This window comes from Saccopteryx leptura, chromosome 13 (genome assembly GCF_036850995.1).
Source record: "Saccopteryx leptura isolate mSacLep1 chromosome 13, mSacLep1_pri_phased_curated, whole genome shotgun sequence".
NCBI classification, from domain to species: Eukaryota; Metazoa; Chordata; class Mammalia; order Chiroptera; family Emballonuridae; genus Saccopteryx; species Saccopteryx leptura.
Window position 1 is genome coordinate 53,379,768 of NC_089515.1, and position 11,227 is coordinate 53,390,994.

Consider the following 11,227-nt stretch of genomic DNA (forward strand, 5'->3'; position numbering starts at 1 on the left):
ACAGGCCAATGTCCACAATGAATATCGATGCAAAAATCCACAATAAAATATTAGCAAACCAAATCAATCCATGTGCTACACCTCATTAACAAAATGAAGGGTAGGAATCATATGATCATCTCAATAGATAAAGAAAAACCATTTGACAGAATTCAACATCCATTTATGATAAAAACTTTTAACAAGTTAGATACAGAAAGAATGTACCTCAACATAATAAAGGCAACACTGTATAGACAAGCCCACCACGAACGTCGGTGGAAGGCTGAAAACTGTCCCTGAGCTCAGGTGTGAGACCAGGGGTCTCACCTCTCCTTGTCAACAAGGCATTGGGAGGCCCAGCCAAGAGCATTCAGGCAAGAAAAACAAAAAGCATCAGCAATGGAAAAGAAGTAAGATTGCCTCTCTTTGAAGATGACAACTTTATAAACTTATCTACAAAATCCTAAAGACTCTCCCCAAAAAACTGACAGGTTTAATCAATAAATTCAATAAAGGTCAAGGATACAAAATTAACCTACTAAAATCAGTAGTGTGTATACACAAAGAATTATCTGAAAAAAAAAAAAGGAAAAAGTAAATGATACCATTTAAAATAGCATCAAAAACTTAGAAACACATTTAACCAAGGAGGGGAAAGATGTCGGCGCTGAAACTGACATGACACTGAAGTAAGCAACTGAAGATACAAACATGGAGAGCCTTGTCCTGGACTGGGGAGGGTTAAGGTTGGCGAAATGCCCGTATTACTCAGTCATCTAGAGATTCACGTCATCCCTATCAAGGTGATGATGGTGTTTTTGTTCTTACAGAAGTAGAATAAACAACCCTAACTTATAGGAGAGCACAAGAGACTGCATAGCCAAGGCAATCCTAACAAATAAGTGCAAGGCAAGGGACAAACTTCCTGATTTCAAGGTCTATTCTAAAGTAGCCAAAACAGGACGGTCATGGCATAAAAACAGACATAAGCCAAAGGAACAGAACCGACAGCCCAGAAATGAACACATGCATATACGTATGGAGGCGTGTACTACCTGACAAGGGAGCCAAGACTGCTCAGCGGGGAAAGGACAGTGTCTTCCGTAAATGGTGCTGGGAAAGCCAGGAATCCCCTTGTAAAAGGACAGAAGTAGAATCCTACGTTGCAGCGCTCGCCAAAATTAACTCAAAATGGACTAAAGTTGAATGTAAGACCAAACACCACAAAACTCCTGAAGAAAACCTAGGAAGTAAGCTTTTTGTTGTTTTCATTTATCTTTTACTGAATTTATTGGGGTGACAATGGTTGACAAAATCAGCTAGGTTTCAGGTGTACAATTCTATAATATATCACCTGTATATTGTACTGTGCTCACCATGCCAAGTAAACCCTCTCTCCACTCCATCACATGTATCCCCCTTCCTCTCCGCTCCCATCCCTTCCCCCCCGACGGCCGTCAGTGTGTTCTCTACGAGGCTGTTTCTATCTTGTTTATCTTGTTCCTTAGCCTCCACAGGAGGGAGGTCACAGGGTAGGAAGTACTCCTGACGTCGGACTGGCGCTGATACTTTGGCCGTGACATCTACGCAGGTGCATCAGAAACAAGCGGGACGACATCAGACTAGGAAGCTTCTACACAGCAAAATGGGCAATCGACAACAACGACAACCCAGGGAACGGGAAAAAGTACTTGCTAGCTTCTATCTAATAAATAAGCGGTTAATATCCAAAATGTATCAAGAGCTCATACAACTCAGTAGCAAAAAACAACAAGAAATGAACCCCAAATAACCCAATTTTAAAATGGGCAAAGGACCTGAATAGACATGTTTTCAAAGAAGTGATACAAATCAACAAAAGTACACGAAGTGCTCAACATTCCTCATCGTGCAAGTCAGAGCCGCCGTGAGCTCACACCTCACGCCTGTCAGGGTGGCCATCCGCAAGGAGACAGGAAGGAAAGCGGGCTCCGAGGTGGAGAGCAGGGTTGTGAACTGGCCCGGCTGCTCTGGGAACAGCGTGGTATTAAAAATATCCACCATGGGCCCTGGCCGGTTGGCTCAGCGGTAGAGCGTCGGCCTAGCGTGCGGAAGTCCCGGGTTCGATTCCCGGCCAGGGCACATAGGAGAAGCACCCATTTGCTTCTCCACCCCGCCCCCCCTCCTTCCTCTCTGTCTCTCTCTTCCCCTCCCGCAGCCAAGGCTCCATTGGAGCCAAGATGGCCCGGGCGCTGGGGATGGCTCTGTGGCCTCTGCCCCAGGTGCTAGAGTGGCTCTGGTCGCAACATGGCGATGCCCAGGATGGGCAGAGCATCGCCCCCTGGTGGGCGTGCCGGGTGGATCCTGATCGGGTGCATGCGGGAGTCTGTCTGACTGCCTCCCCATTTCCAGCTTCAGAAAAAAAAAAAATATCCACCATACGGTCCAGCAATTCCACAGCTGGGAGCCTAGTCAGAGGGAACGAACACTGTCAAACAGCTATCTGCACCCATGTCTGCCGCAACAGTACTTACAATAACCAAGACGTGGAAAAGGGATGGATACAGAGGACACACACACACACACACACACACACTGAAATACTGTGCCATAAAAAAGGAAATCCTACCCTATGAGACGGATGCCCTTGAGGGCGCCATGTTAAGTGAAGTCAGAGAAAGACAAGTCCCGTACGGTCTCACTTATATGTGGAGTCTAAACCACAAGGAAAGAAAGGAAAAGCCAAACTCACAGAAAAAGAGATCGGATTTGTGGTTCCCGGATGCAAGGGGGAGGGGACGGGGAAATTGGAAGAAGGTGGTTGAAAGGACACACCTGCAGCTATAAGGCAAAGTCAGTCCCAGAGCTGTAATGTACAATGTACAACAGGATGACTATGGTTAATGTTACTGTGTGACATAGAGTCAAGTTGTTAAAAGTAAATCTTAAGCCTGGCACAGTGGATAGAATGTTGGACTGGGACGCGAAGGATCCAGGTTTGAAACCCCGAGGTCTCAGGCTTGAGCGTGGGCTCATCCGGCTTGAGCATGAGCGCAGTCAGCAGCTTGAGCGTGGGGTCATAGACATGACCACATGGTCACTGCTTTAAGCCCAAGGTCGCTGGCTTGAGCAAGGGGTCACTTCCTCTACTGTAGCCCCCCCCCCCCCCCCATCAAGGCACACATGAGAAAGCAATCAATAACAACCAAGGAGCCACAACGAAGAATTGATGCTTCTCATCTCTCCCTTCCTGTCTGTCTGTCCCTATCTGTCCCTCTCTCTGGCTCTGGCTCTGTCAAAAAAAAACAAAAAAACAAAAAAGTGTAAATCTTAGCGTTCTGATCACAAGGAAGACTTCTGTTCTCTTCTCTTGTGTCTGAGAACGTGTATGTTGAAACTCACCGAGGTGATCATCCCACAGCACCGCTAAGGAAATCGTGCTGTGCACCTTACCACACAGCACTGGACGCACACTCGAGCTCAGCACCACTCAGACAAGAGCTGCTCAAGTCCTCAGCAGGAGCTGCATTCCCGGCCCTGTCCTTCCCCTCCAGTGGGACAGCGTCCCAGTTACCTCTTGCGGAGGGCGTGGGAGGCCCCATCGAGCCTGGCCCTCTGTCTGGGTGACCCAGATGCCTCCGCTGTCTCTACAGCCGCATCCCCAAAAATGAGCGATGTGCCCCTGTTGCCAGCAGTGCCCCACAGCCCCGTAGTTTAATGTTAGCACCACAGTTCAACTAGGACTGAAGAAATTTAATTATTACTTTAAAACATTAACTCCCCAAAGACACTAAACTCATCGTAAACTACGCAGAAAACGGTCGTGGCACCTTGCACACCTGATAAAACAAACTGAAAGCATGTTACACAGACCAATCAGCGGGCCTGGGGGCTGGCATCACCTGTTGGGATAACCTTGGGCACAGTCCCCGGACAGGAACACCTCCATCTTCCAACACTGTCCCTCAGCTTTCAGCTCTGAATCACCAACCCCCAAGTTAAAAAAATAAAATAAAAAGATAAAAAAGAGTCAGTTTTCCTTCACAGAAGAAATTTTATTCTATTTGAAGAAAGTCAAGGGTACAGTTATTCGCTCTTTGCCTGGCAAAGTCATCTTCCTGTAGGTCTCCGGGTCCCACCTGGTGCAGTCCCAGTGGAACAGCCATCCCACGATGCACTTTGCTGTGGCAGAGGCCCCCAGGTCATCCCCCAGACCACCTGGGTTGAATGAAGGGCACATTCACCTCTGAAAATACATTACTCACTGAGCCCAGGGCAAGCTGTTTTCTCAAAACACAGAGGAGAGAAGAAAACCGGGAGCGGTTACCAACATTCGCTACACAGCCCCACCCCCAGCCCACAACGAGATCTCAATCTCCCACTACGCCTCGCAAGTCAAACACTTCTCTGGCCCGACCCCATCCACCTCCTGGGAGACAGACCCCTGAGGCCGAGCCATGGCACCAAAGTGGGCTCCAGCCCAGGCAGGCTGTCACCCATCCACCCCTGCTCCACCACAGGGCCTGAGGCCAGCCCATGCCCCCCTTGAGCCTCCACAGTGGGCACCGCTGTTGCCCTGACTGGGAGGAGATGGCCAAACCTCAGGTGGGCAGCCCCTTCTTACAGCTTTTCATAGCAAGGGTCACCTTTATGCCCCATTAAGTGTCTCCTCTCTTGACACGAGCCACATTGTAGTTACCCAAAAAAAGACACTAGCCCAGCTTCGTCCTGTGGCTCAAGGACCCCAGGTGTCAGGGAAGCAGCAGGAACCACAACTGCCCCTCCCCCCCGCCACACACACACCTCGGTGACCCATGGGCGCAGGGCTGCTGCAGTGGGAACGCAGGCCCGGCCACCGCGGGGCCTCACGGGTCCCATATTAGGACTTGGATGACTCGTGCTCTCCTTACTCAGTTCCAAACACGGGCCAGCAGGCACTCCTTCTAAGAAAGCTGTCTGTGGACGCCCTTCAGGTGAAATGGACCACCACCAAACCCGCCGCGCCAGGGAGCGCGGACACACCCACGCGGCTTCCAGCACACCTGTGCGGGCTCAGCGCTCGGAGCCACAGCGAACAGGGCTGCCTCCCCAGTATCACAGCGCTCAGGACCTAGGGTCTTTATGATTCTAGAAGTGACGCTGCCTCAAAAAGGCTGCCTGGTAAGGTAAGTATGAACCCGGGTTTGTTGTCGTACCTGTCACATTCTAAAACATGGTGACATTCCCCACTACTGGACAGCACCTTTGCAGGGAGACATGGAACACTGGTCAGGGCCAGTCACCCTCCATAGCAGTGGGGACACTGTGAACTACAGGGCCACCAAAGCTGGCCCGGGGCTCCCACCCTGCCAGGCCACCCCCTCCTTCCACGCGTGTCCAGTTGGGGGCCCACACACACTCATGGCCAGTCCGCTAAATGCCCTCCAGAAAAGGCATGTCATGCGTAAATGTGTCCCCTGCCACAACTGTCTGGATGTGGGCGGCTGAGGGTGCTGGTGCGTTGGCTCCATAGCCTTGGATTTGGCAGGTCAGAGCATCCTCACGCTATGACAGTGTCACCTGAGAATGCCCGGTGGCTTCCCACATGTCCCTGTACCACAGAAGGGAAACGCAGTCCCCAGGACGAGGCCAATGTCAGCAGAGGCGTTTCAGGCGCCCAATCACTCCAGCTGGCCTGAGTCTTGACAAACAGCCACAGCTAGTCCCCTCCCCAGGTGGTCTGCCTGGGCTGGCTGTTGGGAGGGGGGCTGGTTGGCATCGGAATCACCAATTTGGGAGCTTGTCCTAGAGCGGCACTCGCTGCCAGCGAGCCATTGGGGACAGCAGTCGTGTTCAGGCTGCTAGGAGTCCCCCCAATAGCCTGTATTTTAAAATAGACCAAATAAAACACGGGCAGCACAATCCCAACGAGAAGCATGACAAACACGGCGCCCCACCACCGAATCCCACAGTCTGCAGCTCCGGGCGGCGTCTCCGGGGGCCGAAGCAGTGGCTGGCCCGGGGCCTCCGCTCGGTCACTGTCGCCAATGAAGATGTCCGACTGCGCCGCACGCTCAATGTTCTGGTCAATGCTCTTGAAGAACTCCGTGAGCGGGCTGCACGGGGCCCCTGCGGCCGCCGCCGCTCCGTCTGGGGCCGGCGGCTCCTCCACAGTCACGTGGGTCTCTGCAGAAGGGCTGCGGAGGGGTCTGAGTTCTGTGTGGGTCTCTGTGAGGATCCCGTGCTTTCTCACCGGAATCTTAACCGATTTCAAAGCATACAGGTCTTGTTCTCGGATAAAGTTGTTGGCTTTCTTGATTTCTGCGACCTGGGGAGGCCAGGAAGAGAAACATCACGAAATACACACAGCTCCTCAGAACTGACATCCAACCCGGGGCTCTTCCCCTTCCCGGAGGACGGTCCGAGCCCATCCGGCCCAAGAACAGAGGGACCGTGGGAGAGCCACACCTACGCGAACAAGGAAGGCAGGATCTGCAAGGCTGCTGTCTGGCTTTCACGCAGCTTGGATAAAATTGAGCATAGCTTAATCAGCAGCATTTCCTGCAGACTGACAAGTCTGAACAATTTAAGATCGGGCTTGGAAAAGGCTTGTTTGTTTCAAGTGTGACAGCGACAAAAGGCTTTCGGGTGCAACATAGCGGCTGCGGTAAGAACGCCACTGCTCTTTCTACTTCTTTTAACTTTTGAGGCAGCAGCGCCCCCTTCTGGCCGCCCTCCCTCCCACCTCAGAACCCAGTCCAGTAGCTGCAGGAGGTGTTTAGCCATTGGCCAAAGCAAGCCCTGGACAGACGCTGGAACCTGACTGACTAGTAACAAACATTTTAACAGAGGTCCTGGTGACTCCACCATGTTTCCTTTTGTGACCTCGAGTTTCACAGCACATCTTAAGATATATGATTGGAAGCAAGCAGGGAATTATGACTCAGGAAACTATGGACTGAAATCTATTCCAGTATTAGGATGGGAGGAGAAAGGGACACTGCTATGAGTTTTATAAAGTAACAGAGTTCAGGACAAGCACCTCCCATAATCAAACCTGGAGATTTAAGGAGGGGTGGGGGAGATGTAAGTCAAAGATAAACCCTCCCTCAAGCTGACGGTTAAGAGCATCAGAGACAGGCTCTGCGGTTCTTAGAAGTTCACTTAAAATAAATACGACCGATAGACCTGCAGATAGAGGGTTATTTGAATCAATCATCTCCAGTCTTAATTACTTAGCAACCATTTTCAATCACTTAATTAAATTGGGGCAAGGGACATTTTTCATTTATTTCCTGAAACTCAAGCCTAAGGTGCTTGAGACCATCTTGTCTGTGTCCCTAACAAACTAACATCAATTTTTTCCAATCGGAAAACTGATCACTTATTAGAGGCAGTATGCTGTGTCCAGGGATTCATTAAATATTATCATTCCTAGAAACTCACTGCCTCTAGTCAGGTCTTTGTGGGGCCGGATTAATTTTTCAGCTCACGTGCGGTCCGCCACACAGTGTGTGGACAGCAGCGGATTATAAGACTCAAATGTATACATTTCTGTACAACTGAACGACCACTGTGCTCCCACAGACCAGCCTGGGAAACACCGCAACACCGCAACACCCCACACGTGTGTTTAACCATCTGAACTTTGTTAAGATAAATGACAGGCGCTTAAGGGAGGAAAAGATTTTAAAAGTTGCTCAGGTAGCCTTAGAGAAAGCCACAGAAAGTTGCAGCATGATGTCAACAAAGCAAAATAAACAGTTTCAAACCAGGAGAGGAAAATGCAGTGATGCTGGACTTTCCTACTTACTTTGCCATTGTTAATCACTCTGAATGCTAAAGACATAATTAAAGAGAGAAACAGGGTTATACAAAGGCACAGCACAGAGAAGCTGGATCATGCAGTTCCAAAAAGTAGAACTTTACCAATCAAACCAGTGACAACCAGCAAGAAAGGGCTGGGAATACAGAGGCAGCCAAATAAGCAAGCATGCCAAAGAAACCATGGATCAATTCCGCCTGGCACCCCCTGGCCCCATTAGGTCTTAAATAAAGGGTGCTCAAAAGAAAAAAAAAAGTTTCAGAATTTCAGTTTGGAGGGACACCGGAGAGTAGAAATATTCTGCAGAAAGGGAACAGCCCCATCATCTGCAGTTTATAACCCTCACTCTTTAACGACCCCAGGCTTCCAAGCTGAAAGCACCTCCACCTGTCTTCCATCACTGGCTAAACAGGAGCGAGTCAGTCCCTGCTTCCAGAGGCCCCTCCCAATCATCTGTCCGGGTCAGGAAGGGGCAGCCAGGGCTCCCACGCATCGGTGAGACGCTCTGAATGGACAGAGCCGAGGGCAGGCGGCCCCTTCCCCCGCGGGACATCTTACTTGGCAGCCGTACTGAAGAGCAAGCTTGTTCAGGCTGTCCTCCTGGGCTAGCTCCCGCCGCAGCAGCACGACGTTCCCGGCTCCTGGCCGGGTGGGGTGTCCGGCACCCTTCTTCGGGCGCTCCCTGCCCCGTGGCCGCAAGGCCCCTCGCTGGGACTCTTCCTCAGAGGAGTCCCCTGAGTCCCCACCGCCACTTTCAAACATGTAAACTTGGCTGGTCGGAGTCCCACAGACCATGGCCGGGCCTTGGAAGGTCTTGGCTACCACTCCCTTCTGTCTCATTTCTCAGCTGAAAACCAAACCCCAGGGTTAATTCCAAACAAGGCACATTCTTCCCCGACCACATTACAGACACGTGTCTTGTAAGAGATTATTCCTTTCCTGAAGCATTGCAAACATTAAAAAAAAAAACAAAAACCCAAAAAAAAACCCAAGCAATACAAAACAATGCTTTTATGCTAAAACGAGGGGGGGGGGCAGGCCAATAAAAAGACCACTTTTTCTCTAATTGCCTATTTTGCGCAGAAAAGACAAGAACCCCTCTTCCTCTCCTTACTCTTCACACCTGTGACTCCTCAACACCGCAAACTTCTCTTGCGGCTCCCCAAGCCGTCAAGACGTGCGGTCAAGACGTGGCTGGGACCCCCCGCACTGAGCACCTGAACGCAGCTCGTTAATTTGCACCAAAAATTCTTGTGCAACTTTGCACTTGTTCCGCGACCCGTCAGTCACTAAGGCCACTTGCTTAGAAGAACTAAGAACAATATAAAAAACACCGTTTTGAAACAGCTATATATCTAGGCAGCAAGTGAGGAGGAAAATTCCTGCCAGCCTAAGAAATCTGTCGTCTCCCCCAAGTCCCTCTGCCTTCATCACACCCCACGGCTGGCTTTTATTTTCACTTCCGGCCGAAGGCAAAATGCACAACACCCCCTGTCCCCTCTCCGAGTCGTTGTAAGGGCCCCAGGAGAGAAGTCTCAAACACGGGGCATGACAGTCTCTGAGAGCTGGCCTCCAGGCCCGCTGGGGACAGCCGGTGGACCCCAGGGCGCCCCACACCCGATGTCGCCGTCCCCACCGCGCCCTGCACCCCAGAACCCCCGCCCCGTACACTAGGGCCCCCACTCCCACCCCCGAGCCCCCACCCCGCCCCGCACACCAGGGCCCCCGTCCGCCCCGCAGGTCACCCCAGGCCGAACAAGGCTGGGGCTGCACCTCCCTGTCCCAACTCCGGGCCTGCGCCTCCCGGTCCCAACTGAGGCTGTTCCCAGACCTCAGTTTCCCGCAATGTCTCTTCCGCGAACGGAGGGAGGGCCCCCAACAGGAGCTGTCAATAAAACCGGGGAGGCGCCCAGACGGGCGGGGCCCCAACCTGCCACAAGGCACGACCTCTGACCTCCAACCCCAGCCACCTCGGGCCAGCCCCCGAAGGTGGCGGTCACTGCCCCTCCAGCCGCAGGCGCCCACCCGCGGGGCTAAGCCACCGCGTCGCTACCGCTGACTCGAGGGCTCCGCTTAGCCCCCTCGAATCAGAACCAGGACCCACTCCGCAACCCCGGTACCTCAGCTCCCAGGATTCGCCGCGACCCGCCGTCCGCGCAGCAGACACTAGTGCGCGTGCCCATTGGCTGCCAATATCAGCAGGTCTCGGGCCGGGGACGGCGACGCAGCCAATGAGACCAGTGGTGGGCGGGCACCGGGCTGAGCCTGCTGTCCCAATAGGTCAGCACAGGACCTGTAGACAGCAAGGCTCGAGGCATGGACCTAGGGGTGGGGCCCAGGCGGGGGCGGGGCTCCAGCTCCCCTCCCGGACCCGCGCCCCGCCCTCCTGCCTGTCACAGGCTGTGTAATTCCAGTGACCGCCCCACTCCCGTCTTTCAGCTGAGCCTCAGCTTTCTCACCTGTAAAAGTGGCCCGTGGCCCCGCTTTCTCTGTCAATAGTCTGCAACGAGGGGGCGGGTTCCCGGGAGAGTGGCTGTCGCCAGCTGAGACCCCAGACGGAGAAGGGTACCTACCTTAGCTCAGGTGCGCAAGGGGTCCGCAGGTGCAGTTTGCTCGGACCCGCCCACGAGGATACCAAGTCCACCAACGTAAACAGGGAGCCACAACAACGAGGGCCATCAGTTTTTTTTATTTATCAAACGTGGGATGGCAGGGGACTCCCGAACCTTACAAGTGCTGGATGAACCCGCACACTAAAAGCAAGAACGTTTAAAATTTCAACAAAGGAAACCAAAATTTAAAAAGTAGAACAGCAATTTGAGGAAAACGAACGCAACAAACACCATAAATGATTCAAATCCTTTATAGAGACCTCCTCAAATTAACGAGAAAGACCTTGAGACCGCAATAGATACATGGGTGCAGACAACCCACCAAAGAATTCGGATAGTTCACAGGGAAGAAGAACTCAACCTTGTTAGCAGTCAAATGAAACCAGACCAGAGGATTAAAACAGTAAGATCTCGGATACTCTTTCCATGGCGCCCCATCCTACTCAAAATAAAAGACAAATTCTTGACCTTGGCAAAGTCCAGGATGGTGTGAGGGCTCCAAAAAGCCTTCTCTGCTATTCTTACCCCTTTCAGCCACATTTGGCTTTTTTTCATCACATTTCCCAGTTAATTTACTCATTTTATTGCCCAAATCCTCCTGCCCCCAATTACCACCTCTGCGTCTGTTTTGCTCACTACCCCAAGTGCCCATATCAGGGCCTACACTTAGTAGGTGCTCACTAAATGGTGGTTCAGTAGGACAGACATTAAATGATGTGACCCAGAGGGCACAGGAGGGAAGTGGTAGGACCAAACCCCAAATCCCCAAGTGTCTGACTCCAAAGACCTGGTTGTCAGTCACAGCTGTGCTTCTAGCTCAAAAAGCTTGGATTTTCCCCAGGGCCAGGGT

General features: G+C 51.9%; 1 protein-coding gene across 5 annotated transcripts; it reads right to left on the reverse strand.

The window, feature by feature from the left end:
- Nucleotides 1–4,017: 4,017 nt before the first annotated feature.
- Nucleotides 4,018–9,925, reverse strand: LYSMD4 (LysM domain containing 4). 5 transcript variants are annotated; one of them, XM_066355165.1, is made up of 3 exons: nt 9,886–9,925; nt 8,324–8,612; nt 4,018–6,268 (listed from the first exon to the last, which is right to left on the reverse strand). In XM_066355165.1, the coding sequence occupies exons 2-3, from the start codon at nt 8,603–8,605 to the stop codon at nt 5,660–5,662; spliced, it is 891 nt and encodes a 296-aa protein (XP_066211262.1). In that variant the 5' UTR covers nt 8,606–8,612; nt 9,886–9,925; the 3' UTR covers nt 4,018–5,659. The 5 variants fall into 5 exon arrangements, with proteins under 5 accessions (XP_066211262.1, XP_066211265.1, XP_066211260.1 ...); XM_066355168.1 differs by lacking the exon at nt 9,886–9,925 and adding an exon at nt 9,720–9,879; XM_066355163.1 differs by lacking the exon at nt 9,886–9,925 and adding an exon at nt 9,597–9,879.
- Nucleotides 9,926–11,227: the final 1,302 nt, after the last annotated feature.

What these genes read in the sequence shown, in the direction of transcription:
- LYSMD4 (XM_066355165.1), bottom strand. Translation starts at nt 8,605, where the DNA reads ATGAGACAGAAGGGAGTGGTAGCCAAGACCTTCCAAGGCCCGGCCATG. An exon ending in CTCTTCAGTACGGCTGCCAA is followed by an intron (nt 6,269 to 8,323) that starts GTAAGATGTCCC and finishes TGGCCTCCCCAG; the next exon opens with GTCGCAGAAATCAAGAAAGC.